The sequence below is a fragment of the Vanessa tameamea genome, chromosome 16 (assembly GCF_037043105.1).
Source record: "Vanessa tameamea isolate UH-Manoa-2023 chromosome 16, ilVanTame1 primary haplotype, whole genome shotgun sequence".
NCBI lineage: Eukaryota > Metazoa > Arthropoda > Insecta > Lepidoptera > Nymphalidae > Vanessa > Vanessa tameamea.
The window spans coordinates 12,036,860-12,055,040 of NC_087324.1; the positions used below are offsets into that span (position 1 = coordinate 12,036,860).

At 32.6% G+C, this 18,181-nt stretch overlaps 1 protein-coding gene across 1 annotated transcript in view; it reads left to right on the top strand.

Moving 5' to 3' along the window:
- The first annotated feature begins 2,022 nt into the window (after positions 1 to 2,022).
- The window catches only part of Mgl (Megalin), a 194,717-nt gene continuing 178,558 nt past the window's right edge, over positions 2,023 to 18,181 (top strand). Inside the window, exon 1 of the mRNA XM_064217394.1 lies at positions 2,023 to 2,402. Within this exon, the coding sequence (XP_064073464.1) occupies positions 2,312 to 2,402 (91 nt within the window). The 5' untranslated portion in view covers positions 2,023 to 2,311. The remainder of the gene's footprint in view (positions 2,403 to 18,181) is intronic.

Below are 18,181 nucleotides of genomic sequence, written 5' to 3' on the forward strand. Positions count from 1 at the left end.
TTACCTATTCCCTTGACATATCCAGGTTTACTATTTCTTGTTATTTCCTGATAGCCCTGATGATGAAAATTATTCCACTTTTTCTCAATGTCCTACAATGTCCTAAGAACTAATTATATTAAAAAACTCCGCCAGTATTATATTATATGAATACGACTCACGGTCTTCACCTTACTGACAATATAATTGGCCTATCGCTTACGTTGCCTAGCGGGGACACTAGAGATGACAACTTGTCGGGTGAGCGCCACTCGTCAACCGACTTCTTGCAATTATCTACATAAAAAAATATATTGATAAAATTTGTCTTGATACAAGAGTCATAGGTTTAATTTATTCAAAAATGAAGTGATTGGTTGTATTGTATAATTTTAGGATTTTTTTATTTTATTTTATTTTACACGCCAACGTGTAGGGGTGGGCAAGTGTTACGTACCCTATGTCCTTTTCTGTATTTCTGACAACGAGTATTCGACATTTCACGATGAACAGTTGAGTAGTTAAGATGTTAAAGCATAAATAGCATCATCACTTTAGCGGTTAATATTAGTAAAGATTAATGAATATTTTCTTAGCTCCTTTACATAAATAATGTTATCTGGTAGGGCACAAATATTTGCTGATGATACCCCATTAGTGTTTCAGACTTAAAGACAATGACAGCAGCAGTGCGACGAAGTAAACAATGCTATCAGTGAGTTTGTACATAGGTTCAGAGTAAATAATTTACTGAACCATAAAACAAGAATGATTATAAAATGTATAGCTGTTAAAAGTAAAACGTTACTTGTTCATAAATTTTCCGGATTGATGGAAAAACTAATAATTCGACTGATGTTATGGAAGTTTAAAATGTATCAGCGATATACGAAAACTATAATTATGCTGAAGTGCCAACAGCATATATCTCAGCATATTTTTGTTTTAAGGAATATAATAATAATAATAAATGTTGTATTTAAAAATGGAAAAAATATAATCGATGACAAAAATGTTTGTGGCTTTCTATTAATTTAATCTTTATTTATTACATGATAGCATCACCATAACTATTAAATGCCGAACAGATTTGGATGTATTTGGAATCGTTAGAGTCCTTGCATCCCAGTGACACTGGCTCTATTTCATTTAAAAAAAAAAAACAATATGGCGGCGGTGTAACAGTCGTGTGTTTCAATAAATGTGTATTATATATATTTACCTCCTAATTCGTGTATTGCGTACGAAAGATGTAACAAAATATTTGAATAAATACATTTTAACAGATGTGGCGTGTGTGGTAAGCTTACTTTATTAGACTAGTATTTATTAAATGTTTTTCAGACTTATTTCATCGTCTACGAGCTTTGAAAGCTCTTAATTAACGTGTCTATCCACAAATTTTTGGCCTTACATGAAATTTCAACTTAGTACATTCAAAAATAGGATTCAAAATTTTGTTACATTAAAAATTTCCACATGAGCGAAATATTCGTTAAATCTTAAGAAAAAATGGCGGTCGCGATGACGGTGCGACTGTCGCGAACAAGCGGGACGAGGGGTGAGGGGTGTTTACTCCTAGCAAGCTACCTGCCGAGTTGTCGACCACCTGTGTGAGTCGGTATTGCCAGTGTAAGAATCGAGTGCTATGATTATGGTAATAATTTTCAAATTATGTTTACGTTAATAAAGTGGACAGTTGTCAATATTATTACCAAAAACGATGTAATAACTACTGCTTAAAGTATTAATATATAAGTTGTCCGGTGTTATATTTTTGACATTAATATCCTTTTGCCTTCTTATATATGCCTTTTGCAAATATAATAATGTATAATTAACAATGTAATGGAAATTGCAAACAATATTTTCAGAAGTTTATGTTAGAGTTTTTAAGGATTGAGTAAAAAGTATTAATCATAAATAATATACTTTATAGTTAGTCAAGAGTATAATCTGCGTAGTTAGCTAAACAAGCGCGACGCAAAAATCAACCGGTATACCGCTCAATAGGCACATTGTGTTTCAACGCTCGCCACCCCACCTGAGCCGGCCGACGACAGTCGCTCTCGTGCGCTCGATCAAGACGCTAGTTCGTCGCCGTTCGGGAAACGCGACACGTCACCAACTTTCGAAATCGTAAAAACTTTCCAAGCAAAACGAACTATCAACTGAATCGGTCAAACCAACTCAACCGAGAATTCCAAGATTTGATCAAACGTTAAAAATAAATTCATAAATTGATTAAATTATTATTAATTTACTTTAGAACCAGTGCGTGTGAACCAGTGCTGTGGTGTACGGTGTTGATGTGGTTTATAGTGAACTGAAGATGCGGGGCGCCGAGGAGGCGTTCTGGCTGCTGGCGGTGACAGCGCTGCTGGCAGCGGTCGCCGCTCAGACAGACACGAGGCGATTATCAGGTCAGTAAAAGTAACCTCAAAAGCTAAAACTGCACACTTTCATAATGACTGAAAATGTATAAAATTTCCGTTTTTTATTTTAACTATTACTAAATCTGTATAAAAAGTTAAAAGGTTCCTTTTATACTTTCAATATAAATTTATTTTAACTTTCAGAGTAGAAAATTTACAAGTGGGTAGAATTTTTAACTTTTGAGAAAGTTTTTTTATAGTGCAAACTTTTAAAGAAATGGTTTCTTTTTAAGGTCGATTCGCGCCGAAAATAAAATATTTTAGCAGGTTTTTTTGCAGTGCAATGAAAAAGCAATAATGGTCGTGAATGTTTTAAGAATAATAAATAGTATGGGCTGTGTAAAGAATATAAAAGTTTTAAGTGGTTAAGTGACGCGGCTGTCGGCTGGTATGTGTTATCTGTGGAGCTTAGTCGGTGGTTTCCCTCCGTTCCCTGACCCCGGTTAAACTAGTTGATACAAAACGTTTCGCTCTGTTTAGAACTGAGGACATTTACAAAAATTCTAAATTAAATAATAATTGGTACTACTTTTGCGTTTAAAAATTTTTTTTATAAAAAAAGTGACCTCAATGATTTTGTTTTAATAAAAGTATTTACATTAGTAAAAGTAGAATGTAAAAAAATATTACTGCACTTTCTATTGCATATATGCAAAACAATTAACCGTATTAAGTATGTAAAATTAATGTATTCTATGTTAAGAATCTGTTCTTTTTTTAAACGTACGGCTTAGGAATAGATTTAAGATAAATATAGGCTTATTTGAAGTGGTTGAGTGAACGTTCGCGTTCAAAAGACTTCAACGCGTACTATACGGATGAGTATTTGAAATTCGTAATAACTATTTATAAGCGAATATCATTAAAATGTGATTTGTCTCTTTAATTTAAATTATATATAGCCTTAGAGTATCTGAGACGAATATATTTAAATACGATAAATAGCCTTATAGTATTATTTGTTATGATAAAAGTTTTGTTTTCTAGCCACCAGAATATTTTTCGGTTTCGTGACTTCTAGTGTGTTGATGATATAAATGTCGAGCTAGCAGGTGGATACTTATATAAGTATGTAATGTCAACTTAAAGATCAATTGATACAAATAGAAAGTTTTATAAACAACAATATTATAGGACATCCAAGTTACAATCAATATAACAGACAGTTTTAGCATTTTTTTCTGTATATAGTTAATGGACATTATAATTTCGTAAAAAAACAATATTAAATTAGTATTTTTAAATATAATATAAATGCGAAAATTGGTATGAAACTTATTTGTGGTTGAACTTCTAGAACAATTCTTATAAATATTACACAGGATTCGACTATGTTGTTGCATGGGGACATTTATTTCATAAAAAAGTAATTCGTTAAATTAAATTCACGCCTAGCGAAGCGGCCTCAGATATTCGTATATAAAAATATGAATGTTTGATCGTATAGCGGTCATAGAAATTGTTTTTTACTACCGATTATATTATTTTACGTTATCACTTTTAATAATACGTTATCGTCTCTGTCGATTCCCGTATTGATAATATTAATCTTACGACGGAAATGAATTAGCTCCGAAATCTTATTTAAGTAACTAAAGTCCACTAGAAATTGTATTTTTGCAATTATAGCTAGTAGAAATGAAATGAAAATTGAGTTTATAAAAAATACGTATTTGTTACAATAATGTCAACTAAGTGCATTTATAAGTATAAGTGTTTTACTGGTTTTAAAACTCATTCGACAAGTATATTTCGACAATATTCAGGCACCAAATCGCAGTAGGTACAGTTTCATGATTGAGTAAGCCATACAGGCACAAGGGACATACCATCTTAGAGACCACAGATGGTAATTAAACAATATAATATATTTTTTAAACTTGACTAGTTCATATAATCTTGAATTTTCCATTTACATATGGATTACTCACATTGAGTACCTAAACATTATAAAGTATCTACTGTCAAATCGTGACCGCTTGGAATGGTGGCAAGTATTCTGACTTGATTTAAGTGAAATATTATATATTTAATTGAAGAAAGTGAAGGCACGTGATTGTAAAACAACTGCGAAGAGATTCCCTCTCTAAAAAAAAATTAAACATTTGGTTCAAAAACATTTCATTTAGTACTAAATTCGAAATAGAAATTTTAACAACATTAAACAGTATAAATTAAAATAATAATTGCATTTTTTTTCTTTAGTTACTATAGTATACAAGTGTACTAACCGTGTGTATCATTCACACACACGAACACAGCAGTCACACAGTATGATATCCCTGATTCATCAGCTACATACATTCGACATTGACCGCCGGAAGTCAGTTCGTCTCGACGTGTCGCCACTAAACGAGCCGCTTCCGGTACTGACACCAGTGAAAACATCCCTTTGTTAAAACAGATCTTATTACCATCCAATAAGGATCATATTCACCCGCCGATTGTATCTTAACCAATTCGTATTGAGAAAATCTCTGACTAAAGTACTGTTTTGCCATTTGATTTTAAATTTTAAAACATAACAGTAAGGTGTATACTTGTTTTTTTTTCTGTTGTGAAATGTGATTGACCCCAATAAAAACAATGTAGGTTACAATTGGCGTTTCTGCTTACACCTAGATTTTATTTAACACTCTCCTAATCAGTATACTGCACTCAATACACAATGATAGATCTTAAATTAACTTTGTTAAAATATATTATTATTACTTTAGTAGAAGGTTTGATATTACAAAGTTTACATTGACAAAATAATAGCTTCTGGTTTCAGTACAAAAACATAACATATTGTAAGATTATTTGATGTTAAGCTAACAACCCGCCCGGCTTCGCACGTATCCTGTTTGTTAATAAAGAAAATTTGATATAAATATGATTTAGACCCTCAAGTACAATGTACCTTTCTACCAAAAAAAAATATCAGATTTGGAGCGTTACATATACCTCTTTATAATATTAATTTAGATAATATTATGCCGAAAGCAATAGTTCTCGTTTATGGTTATTACAATGCTATAACAGCTCGCAGCAGCTTAGAAATTAAAATATAAAAATACGTTATTATATACAAACGCATATTATTCGTATAATAATGATAATTGTTCTGTTTTTTGATTCGATTGATTCTATACAAACAGAATATTTGAACTTGAAGTGATATCAGTTGGCAATTACCCCACTTATAGCCAATTTTACGCAATTCTATAATGAATATCATACACTAATCAAGCTCTCGACCAATGATATCGCGTCAATTTGCTGTCAAATGTTTTTTATTTGGCTTTTTTCCTATTATGGTTGGAATAGAGTATACAGGGTTAAGTGCTATATTTGAGAAGTTTTGGAATTTATTTGACCACGTTGCTTCAATTTGGGTTGGTGGATTAACACGTGATCGATTTTCCTCGCGATATTTCTTTCCAGACTTCCTTATACTAGTAACTAGAGTAGGTAACTAACTTGAAGTAGGTAAAATTAATTACTTATAGTAAAAATAGAAAAATAATGTTTAGTAAATAAATATGACGCCTGTATCTAACCGTGCACAAACACTTCAACAATTTTCCCTTTGATGATACGCGTCAGAAACCACATAGCAATGTTACAAGATAAATCTAATGTCCGTCCGCACCTACTTGAGCGGACGGCCCTTCCAGTCCCATTACAGTCGAGCAAAACTGATATTAATCATTGGACCTCAATTGAAATTGTTTTTATGATTTTTTTTATTTTAGTTATAATTTTATTAATCATTACTATATGACATTTTTATTACGAGGAATATTTAAAAAATAATAAATCAAGAAAGCTGATTTTGTGGAAGTGGAAGGGGGGGCTACCGGTTAGGACGCCTTTAAATCGAGCTTAATGTAAGCTTGGCTTAAAGACGTTGTATTCAAGTAAAAAAATTATAACGAGTAGTAGATATAATATATTCACATTGCAGCTGACAGACAGACAGGCATCGCGGACGCATGAAAGGGGGTACGGGGTACGGGAGACGTAATAAAATATGGACAAGTCGATAAAAAATACGATGAGTGATTTTATAGCAAACTAACCGCCCACGGCTTCGCTGTCGTTTTAGTAGTTGGTCGTCAGGTGATAGGCATAAAAAGTATGTCTTTTCTTGGAGTTCAAGCTTACTTCATAATTTCAAATTTCATCAAATTCAGTCCAGTGGTTTGGCCGTGAAAGAGCAACAGTCACACAGACAGATTATAAAAAGCCGACATTATTATTTAATGTTACTTGGTTTAGATTCATAACGTGACTCGTTTGCTAGAGGCCTGATTGTTGACGAAGCACTAGTGAGTCGTCCGGCGATAATAAAAACGTCCCCTGCCTTATTCAGTCTGAACATACGTCGATGACGTGAAAAACTAGAGACGTGTCTTTGACACATATACTCTGAGTATACTGCAAAGAATTTCTAGTAAATCACTCGGTTGGGTGTTAGCGAGGACATAAATTTAGTGCCATTTATGTTGTCCGTAAACGTTATTGATTTTTATTAAAATGAAATTTATCAAGGAATTCTGACTATCGCACAGTCTAATTCATTTATTGACGTGGAACGAAACGCTTGATGCGATTTCCATGTTACTAATTAAAAATTTAAACTGATAAGGAGTAGTTTCGTAGACACATTGTACACACACACACACTGATTCACACAATCCATCAATTGGGACAATTATAAGAATATGAACGCATTTGTTCAGATGTTATTCATATTAGTTAAGAATACTCTAGATTAGGACTAGTGATTGTATGGGTTTTCTAGCCTGGTTAAAATGCCATTCGGACTAATAAAACGTTATTGGGATTTTCTATTAGTAGCCAGAAGTTTTAAGGATAGCAACGTTAATACCGTGCCTCGGAATGCACGGAAAGGCGTTATTTTTGTGCTTTCTCATCTTTTAGCTTATTTTTGTGTGTTTGATGATTACAGGAGCACGCCTGTGTTTGCGTTCACGCTTGAGCAATGTCATATTTACTGTGCAGGTTATATTTCCTGTTAAAAATGAGCAGTGCGGTCGATTAGAAGGACATGACAAACATATTCTGGATACATATATGTACTTATCAATAGTCATTCCAATTGTAGATAAATTAGAAAAAACCAGTCACGTGAATTCGTGCGATAAAATTTTCCAGAAGATCGTTCTTGTTATGTAATAAATATCTACCATCTTTGTTTGACCGTTGGCTTAAAACAAGGACGTAAGATAGCAGACAGGTTTGCATCACCTTGAACTCTGTAACGGCTACTTGTAGAGGTACCATACAGGGTTGTCAATAACCCGTTTTTATTGTTGTGGAAAAGTAATTATTTTCAAAAATATGTGATCGAAGAGATGAATTTTACATTACAAGAGAGGTGTGAAGGTGTGATGTGTGGATGTGGTCCAGCTCGATTCTAGTACACACAATGCAGTTTGACTCCAAATTAAAAGAATTAGGCGAAGCGAATAGTGACGATTCGATTTAAGTCCGTTTTGACAGTTCATATTCGAAGGTTTGTCATTGCTACTTTGTTCAGCATCGAAAAATCTCGATTAACTAGTTTTATAATAAATTTATTGCGTTGTGTTCGTAAGATATAGTACCATTAATGGTCTCGATTTCTAATTATAAATGTTATATATAATAACTATAATAATTGAATTTAATTTACTAAGGTTAATCTAATCAATATACGGTTCGTTATAATCAAAGCAAATAGATGTTAATCTTATTCAATTAAATTTAAATATATCCTGCACGAATATGAATAGTTTTTATCATCTGAATAATCTATATCATTTTAACGTTAGCTCTAAATTTTTACTACTCTAGAAGGATGTATGTACATATTGAGTGTGCAAAGTCGGAAACTTATCACGCATACGCATGGCGTGGTGTTACAGTACGTATTTATCGAATTATACAAGGATCATTAAAGTAATGGAATGATTATTTAATTAAAATATAATACTACAAAATAAAAAAGGTCTCAATAAAATAAATAATTGTTTTATTAATTATTGATGAATTGGTTTTACTTTCGATTCTAGTAAAGAATAATATATTCTTGTTTTTAATCCCCCTATCTTTAAAAGGCGATGTTACCCAATATGGAAAGGAAGCGTTATGTGTTAGGTAATAAGAATTAAACAGCGCAACATTATAGATTGAATTGGTTGGCAATGCTCGCACGCGATCGGTGAAACTCCAGGAAGTGTTACGACGATGATTACGAGAAGCATGGAGGGTTTGCTGAAGCCAGTTTTTATAAGATGTTAATAAATTAAAAGTATTTTAAAGACAATGATAATATTTCCTTATATTTTGAAACGAGACGATTTTTTTACTTATGTATTTATGAAGTACCTACTTGTAAGACTAGTTCTCGTTATGTTTATATCAGAACATATTTTATTAAGGTTGTAGCTTGGAAAAACGTTAATAAACTTTAATATAGTGCACCGCGTTACGCTCGTACTCATGCTAACTGATAATACGACGTAGATCCATTTAATGTCATGTTTTCTTATAAGTTAAATGTACATTGAAAGACGATTCCAATATATTGTAATATCATATATTTGTCTATTATCGTAAGAGAGCGGACTGACAAATAGAACATAGATGTCTTTGATTGGCGCTGTAGTAAATGTTAACAACGCCAATGCATTAATGACCTCAATATAATAAGAATTTAAGTCCGTTGTGTCCGTAATTACCCTGGACCAGTCACCCTTCAAATCAGAGCACAATAATACTAATTAGTGCTGTTTATCGTTACATTAAATGATGAGTGGGGAGTACCGACCAAGCTGGACTTGCACACAACCTCTAACTTAGTAAAATACGTGAACCAAGGGCAAGCACCACTGAGTAATTAATTAATCTCTTGGTCATCAATGATCAAAATTTAAACGATTGTGAACCATCTAAAAGGGGAGGAAGCCTAAGCCCAGCAGTGAGATATTGACAAAACTATTATGAATGTATAAATTTAGAGAAAATATAAAAAATTGTCATAGATTTTTATAGTTAACTTAACTTATATATTCTTATTAGTTGCCGCCAGCGGATTCGTGGTTGGTCGTCAGGTGTTTGCATAAGAAAAGTACATTCCTTGAGATTCGAGCTTGTTTTACACCAAATTACGTCAAATTCAGTTCATTGCTTTGGTCAAAGCGTTACAGACAGAAAGAATTATTTTCGCAATTATAATATAAGTATAGATTATAATAACTTATATCCTGTGTCAAAAACAAATTCAGACAAACAAGCGGTAAGTAGAGGGTTTCCGGGAAACAGTCGGAAATAATATGTGTCTTTATATCGAACGTACCTACATATATCGATGTAGTAGCAAAGAAGTGCTTTGAAATACTTTTAATTACATTTGACCCCAATTAACGAAATCGCTGACCGTTAACTATTTCTATAAATGTCCGCCTAGTGAAAAAACATACAATAAAACCTATTGTCAGCATATATGACAGAAACGACGACTGCGAAATTTCATGATAAACGTATTACCGGTTTACCTAGTTTCACGTACTATATAATTTGAGTGTTATTTATATTTATATATTTTCGACTATCACATCTAGATTCTATTAATATTTGCGATATATAATATTATATATGTGGTATGGCTTTGTGCAAGCCCGTCTGGATAGGTACCACCCGCTCATCATATATTTTACCGCTAAACAACTTGACTTTGTATTGTTGTATTCCGGTTCGAAGGGTGAGTAAGCCAGTGTAACTACGGGCGCAAGGGACATAACTACTTAGTTCTAAAGTTTAGTGGCGCATTGGAGATGTAAGGAATGGTTAAAATTCCTTACGAGCGAATGTCTATGGGTGGTGGTGACAACTAACCATCGGGAATGGAATAGCTCATATTACCATTAAACAAAATTTAAAACAGATTTAAGAATTATTCGTACATTTTTATTAAAATTGCAACTGTCGAAATGCTACCTCTTCTACGCATGATGCATACGACATCAATTCCTTTGTTCTACCTACATTGTCCCGTCACTACGAGTCCCACGTAGATATTATGAACAAAGCAAGCAATGAATCTAGTTGTATAGACTTGTCATGTCGAATCAGACGAGGGTCAATGACTCGCTGGTACTTGTAAAATTTTGGGCTTTATTGGATCATGTACCTTATGTTATAAGTACAAGATTCATTTTCCTTCAATACGTAAATGCAGAATATATGGCAATGCCTTTGATTTAAGTTATTGTTATATTTGTTCATGTGAATTTGATGGTTACCTGTTACGAATGATAAAATAATGGCGTCTTTTGTTTTCTACAACAAATCCAAAGGATATATTGTTCTTTTGATTAAATGAATTTTATAAACATTATTGCAAAATAATATAAGAATGTTTAATAATGCTTGTGCAAGTACTTACTTTTTAATCTATTTAAATAGGTACCTATGTAGTAAATAGGTATTAATTAGTACATGGCGCATGCATTACGTTTTTTAAGATTAATATATATACATATATATATATATATACATTTTAAACGCTTATGACGATATACTGGCTGGCAAGTCCCGACTTTATAAAACTCATAACAACTGTTTCCACCCTTGAAGTTGAAAAAATCCTTACTTAGTGTACGTTACGAGGGAGTAACTATATTGAATTTCAAGTCGATCGGACTTACAGTTTTGGAGATCTCATGATGACTCAATCACTGGTAATTTCCTAGTGCACATAAATATATATAGAGACATGAAATTGTTACTGACTTAAAAAGTATTTGGTTGGATGAGGCTAAATGAATGGCTACGGTATCTAAAATTGGACGAATTTTAGAAGTTTATTTCATTTTACCTGCTCGTGTTGAGTCAAGTTCGTATTTTATACCTTCAGTCAGCCCATTCAACTGAAATTTGGATATATAGAACAATGTAATTCAGTTTTTGTGTATAAATTAAAGGCTGTTTTATTTAATCAAATGAGTGAGGCAAACTAAGTAGTTTGCCTTCGATTTTGTTGTAACAAAACCTTCAAGTTGATGAGTATGGAAGAGATGGTAATAAAGCCTTAGATTCATACACTTCCTTGGAGTAATGGTGCAAAAAGCTTCATCAAAAGTATAACACCTCGCCTTATTGCTTCCACTGGTGACAGGAGGGCTGGTTCGTTTTTAGTCCAGAGGATCGGAATTGCGATTCAACGGGGAAATGCTGCTAGCATTCTTGCCTCCATTCCACGCGGTCAAGATTTATACAGTTACTAATTTTAATTCATATTTGTATATATTTGAGTACTTAATGTTATCTGCTTCTATTGAGCATTATAATAATACGAGACTTGGAACATGTTCCAAGTAATTTAAATTAAATTCTAAGACAATAGAGATAGTCTCTGGCACCAATAGTATAGTTACCATAGAAGCCAATAAAAAGAAAAAGAAAATAGTTAATAATAAAATTGTAAACCTGGTGCACCAAAATATTCAAGGAATGTTAGGGAAGGACCTAGAAATTGAATTATTTTTGACCTGTAATGATATTGATATTGTGTTTAACTGAACATGGCTTCTGAATTATCAGGTCATGTTTAACTTTAGTGGGCACCAGATGGCTAGTTTGTTCAGTAGGAATAAAGCTATACGCGGTGGCTCTTTAATACTTATGAGCAAAAATTTTAAATTTAAGGAACGTAAAGATATTGTGAGCCTTTTCATTGAGCAAACTATAGAAAAAGCCTGTGCAGATCTTGAGCGTGTCATTGTTGTATGCGTATGCAGGCCCCCTAGTGGATTATATAAATTGTTTGAAAATGTATTGGAAAATGTTTTATCGAAATTATCTGAATCTAATAAAGAAATTATTATTTGTGGAGATTTTAATATAAATTTACTGCATAATACAACCACAAGTATTAGATTCAGATCATTGTTAAGTTCTTATAATTTGGTAAATCTGTTCTTAGAACCAACTAGAATAACAGATTCCACAGCAACTTGCATAGATAACATATTTGCTACCCATATTCCACAAAATATAATAATTATTAATAAACTAAATTCAGATCATTGTGGACAACAAGCTTTATTTAATTTCTATGTTAAAAAAATAAGCAATTCCGAAAAAATAATGTTTGTTCCTTTGACCACAAGTCTTATTGAGAAGATTAGAAGTAATATTATAGCCAATCTCCCACACCTATCTTTTAATGATAATCCCAATGTTTTGTATAATAATCTATTTAAATTAATTAGAAACAAGTTTAATGTACTTCTAAAACAGTTAATACAAAAAACTTTTTAAAATTCAATGATTGGGCTACTATTGGAATTCATAAAAGTAGACAACGAATGTACGAGCTTTATAATGAAAGGACGTACAATCACAGTGCTACTTTTGCCAACTATGTAAGTAACTATGCAAAATAATTTAGAAAAAGGTGCTTTTTGGCAAAGTCTTTAACTATAAAAAATAGAATTAAGAATGCACATGACAAAATAAAAATGAATTGGAAAATTATTAATTGTGAAACTGGTAGAGGTGGCAATCGCAGCTCCGAATTGAACTTAAATTGTAATAATAAAGTCATAAAAAGTGAACGGGAAGTTGCTTCAGTTTTTGAACTTTTTGGATTTTTTGCTGACATGCCAGTTTCTACAACTAAGTTACTTATATCTTCTCCAGCAGTTGCCGAATCATTGATGAAAGAAAATGTACGAGAATGCAAATCAAAATTTAATTTTACCCCTGTAAACATAATTTGTACATTGAAGTCATTAGACATTAAGAAAACTGCTGATATATGCACCTTATCTTGCAATAATATTCAATGATTGTGTTCAACGTGATGTATTTCCTGACCTAATGAAACATAGTAAAGTCATTCCAATATTTAAATCTGGTAGCTCTTCAGATCCTAACAAATATAGGCCAATCTCAATACTACCAACCCTCAGCAAAATATTTGAAAAAAATATTCAAAATCAATTATTAGCATATTTCAATAGATACAATCTGCTTCATAGAAAACAATTTGGATTTACGAGGGGTCGCTCGACTACTGACGCAGGTATCGAGTTTATAAAAAATTCTATGAAGCCTGGGAGAAGTCGTAGAATGCCTTAGGGATTTTCTGCGACTTATCCAAAGCCTTTGATTGTGTTCAACATTAAACTCTGGTCAGGAAACTATATCACTATGGAATTAGAGAATGTGCACTCGACCTTCTGACTTCTTATCTTAACAATAGAATTCAGAGGGTTGACGTTAAAGGGACAATGTCTCCTGGGGTGTCAGTTGGTATGGGGGTCCCACAAGGATCAATTCTTGGACCTTTTCTATTCCTCATATACATAAATGACTTGCCCTTTCTTGTTGGGAACAAACATGATATAGTATTGTTTGCTGATGATACCTCTTTGGTTTTTAAAATTAATAGGAAACAGATAAAGTATGACGATGTAAACAATGCTATGTCTGATATAGTACACTGGTTTAGCGTAAATAATCTTGGGCTGAATAATAAAGAAACTAAAATTGTAAAATTTAGCACACCAAACGTGCAAAATGTAAAATCCGATGTACTTATCAATGGGGAATCGATGGATCCAGTTGAAACAATTGAATTTCTTGGCCTTACTCTTGATGCCAAGTTACAGTGGCTCCCCCATATAAAGGGATTGACGGGTAGACTTGAGTTCTGCGGCATTTGCGGCCAAAAAAATTAGATTATTTACCGATGTTGATAATTTTGAGTTTGAGCTTGAGTATCAATTCTTATATTTATAATTATTTGTATACTTTGACAACTTTTTGGTTGTACCATAATCAGACAAATACCTACTTCTAGTAAATTGAACTCCCATCAATAATAAGTTAGACGTTACAAGACAGTTCATTAAACTCTTGCCGAGAAAAATCGCTGCGTCATAAAATACTAGACAGATACTGCGGTCCCGAACACTTTCGCCGTGATGCAATTATCGAAGGCTTCGATCGAGAAAAGTTTTAATGATTCGGTAACACGGACGTACATTGACTGATATGAAACTGTTCTTTTCAATATTAATCATTCAGATGGATTGAGTTTTGTCAGCCACAAACAGCTGCGTCAGTTTGGATACTGTATTGGTACGTAAGCATTGATGTGATCACAGAAATAATTTTGTAAATATCCCCATAGCCTTTGTTCAACTCGTCCATTAAAAGAAAACGCAGACGAATACGCTACAAAAACCCACCACGTTTCTTGGAACCTCAGCATAGAAAAGGTCCGTTGGCAACGCTCTATTATGGTGTTTGAACAATTACGAATTCGATTATATATATAATAATTTTTTCAAGTATCTACTAATAAGAAAATAAACGGCAAATAATAGTCCCCTCAATAGATTTTAATATAAGAGTTAATTAATTATCGCAGAATAAGTTTTAAAGCAAAATTGCTTATTACAGTTCCCGTACCTCAGCTATCTCTCATACTCAGATAGTTATAAACTATGTGGAATTAGGCACTGTGGTCATAATTCACATCCAACAATCATTGTTACATTCAAAACGTCACCAATTTGCCATAACTCAACATCGTTCTATGCCATTAAGCTAACGACCGTACGCCAGAACAGACGATTTTCGACATCTACATATTAAGGATCAGACACACCTGCACGATTAAGCGAGGCGACCACGGCATGGAATTAGCAACGCCACAAGTAATTTGTTCGACAAGAGTTCGAGTTCGAGAGTGCGAATAAACACTGAACATTAGCAAAACTGTAACACAGCTCAATATATTTTTTTAAATGGTTATCCTGAATGTCAAAGGGGCCTGTTGGTAAATGATCACCATTCCATAGAGATTATCACTGTAAGAATTATGAACCATTTCTTGCATCGCAATGGGAACTGAGATCTGATGCCCCTTCTATATGTACCCTGTACACCGAAAATGTAATGCCAATAAAACTTGGAAAGGAAATCATGATATGCTAACCAGCGACATGTCACCAGGTTATATGCAATTAAATTGTTGAAAGATCGCTGTATGTGCATCAAGTCGACATTTCCTAGGAAATACATAAACGTAATGTCAGTGTTGTTGTGAGGAAAACATCATAAGTCGGTAAAGAAGAAATATTTTTTTATGAATCACTCTTTACACGACGCATTATCCTCCTTGGGATTTCCATCGAGAAAAAGTTGATATGATCTGATGAGATTTGTTTCGAATTAGCAAAAAAATAATACGAATTGTTGAGGCTTAATAAGAGCTGTTTCAAGGGCAAATTTGAGTGATGTTTCATTGTTTTGTTCCCTCACTAATGATCCAATGGGATGACGAACCGACACGACTAAAGTGAGATCAGGCTCAAACCCAACGGCTTTATTTGCTTTCCCTCCTCGGTGAGAGTATTTACTACCAACTGCCACACTTCTGACCTTTGCTGAGAATTTATTATATTTATCAGAAAAACCCAATAAATTCTAAACTAGTTACTAAACAAAATAATTATAAGTATGATGTATTTGTTTCGATGTATTTACCTTTCAAAGTGACTTTGCTCAAAGTTATAAACGACTTATTTATCGCCACGAAGCCACGGTTCCACAATAAATATGTATTATTATTATATGCTTAATACTCGTTAACTTGGCATGAAAAACAAACGTCTTTATAAGTTAATAACTAGTTAAATAGATAACGAAGTAAAAAAAAAATTAAAAAGTATTGTTTTATATTTTTAAATTAGAAATTAGACAATGAGCCCCCTGATGATAGGCCCATAATATAAATATAGAAAATAGCACTATTTGTAACTCCACCATCGTACCACTAACCAATGGATGCACTAAGATGTTATGCCCCTTCACGCAGTGGAAATTTAGTTACTAGGTAGCAGTCCTCGGCAGTGGTTTTGCTTTGGCATGACCTCACTAACCGGAACAGTACAAATTAAATTTTGAATCTTCTACGTATTCTAGAGCGCTGAGACGGACTAGTGGGTAGACACGTGGATATTAATCGATGGCACCAGGTTACAATCCGAGCATTACTATTTATAATTGTTTTAATCTGCTTAATTTATGTTTATAATACGGTTCTCAGTGTTTAAGGTAAAACATGGTAATCATGTACCTATTCGTAGTAACAAAAACTTGTATATTACTTTCCTGTATTGGTGCAGCGTTTAATAAGTTAGAAACTTTTTTTTTTAGATATAAACTGCCTTAGTACGTTTTCTCTGACCTTATTTATAATTTTTTTTTAATATTGTGCAACATAAAAAGTTTTCGTATTGTAAGACCCCTATTTCATTAGTCTGTTATTTTACGTACTATACCTTGTAAGATCTTAGAATTGACGTGCCTCTTTGTGCAACAGAGCATACATTAATATAAAATAAAGCAAGTAGTTATCTTACGTATAGTTTTATAATATACTCGTTACTCTAAGGAATATCGTTTATATTATAAGACAATGTATGAAGAACCTCGAGAACGCAAAGTGGGTCATGATTTACTTGGACACGCTCAGTATTCTGTTTTGCACGACATGCTTATTTTACGAAAATTAAATAAGAACGAAAGGCTTAAAGACATGGCCATTTTCGTCCGTAGACTTTAACACTGAAGTAAGTATAAATGTCTTCGGGATTAAAAGAATACAATTACATTTTACTTAAGTTTTTCGTTCGAAATGTCCATTATATGGAGGTTAACCAGCAATTGACACATTTTACAAATAGAAATAACATCATCAACAATGTGGTTAAATAGATATATGTTTATGCAGGATATGAATGCATCTTAGATGATCTGTGGTTTTTACGCTTGTTTTGATTTACATCTTATGTAATCTTATATAGCAAACATGTATTGCATTAAAACAAAACAAAATACACAATAAAATATTGTAAGCATGTTAGTTTAAGATATCAATGAAAAGTGAATTTAAAGTTGTTATTATTATTATTTTATTTAATTTATTACAATTTTCAGATTTTTTTATTTTATTTAATTTATTTCGTTATACGTTATTAATGTGATAAATTATATTACTGCACTTGTTAATTATAATATTTTTGAAATGAAATGTAGTTCATTTTTAGTATTTTAGTGTAATAGAATTATTTTAGTAAAATAAATATACTTATATATTGTACCGTAAAATGCATGTCGTGGCCGTCTTAAAGAGTCGCACACTTTATACTAAGTAAAAATATGTTTTTTTGTATAACATGTGTAAGTGTAGTGACTGCTGACGGTCCTTAATAAATAAATAAATAAATAAAACGTTTTATTGTCCGTAAGGCTGCCTGCATTAGAGTGAACTGGCAGAAGAAAATAGCGTTATGTCCCCTCTAGGCGACCTCTTTTATTTCTCTCTCTGTCTATTATAATTAACTGAATATAAAAAAAAAATCAACTTATATATTGTTTTAATTCACAAGAGAATTGTAATAACAATTTTATTCATATTCTCAAACGTTGTTAATTTCTAAATTATTTTAGTGTACTTGTTATTAATACATCATTTCATATAGCGAAAGAAAGTGCGCGCCACGACTGACGACACCTCTTTTTTAATAATGAGCAATGATTTACATTACTAGAGTATGATAATGCTCGTAGATAACACCAACTCGCTAGTTAAAAATTCATAATATGGATTGGCTAAAAGCGTTCGTTCCTTTTGGATGCGATCTCTTTGGACCTCGATTTCTGTTAGAAATAAAATATTTTATATTTAAATAAAT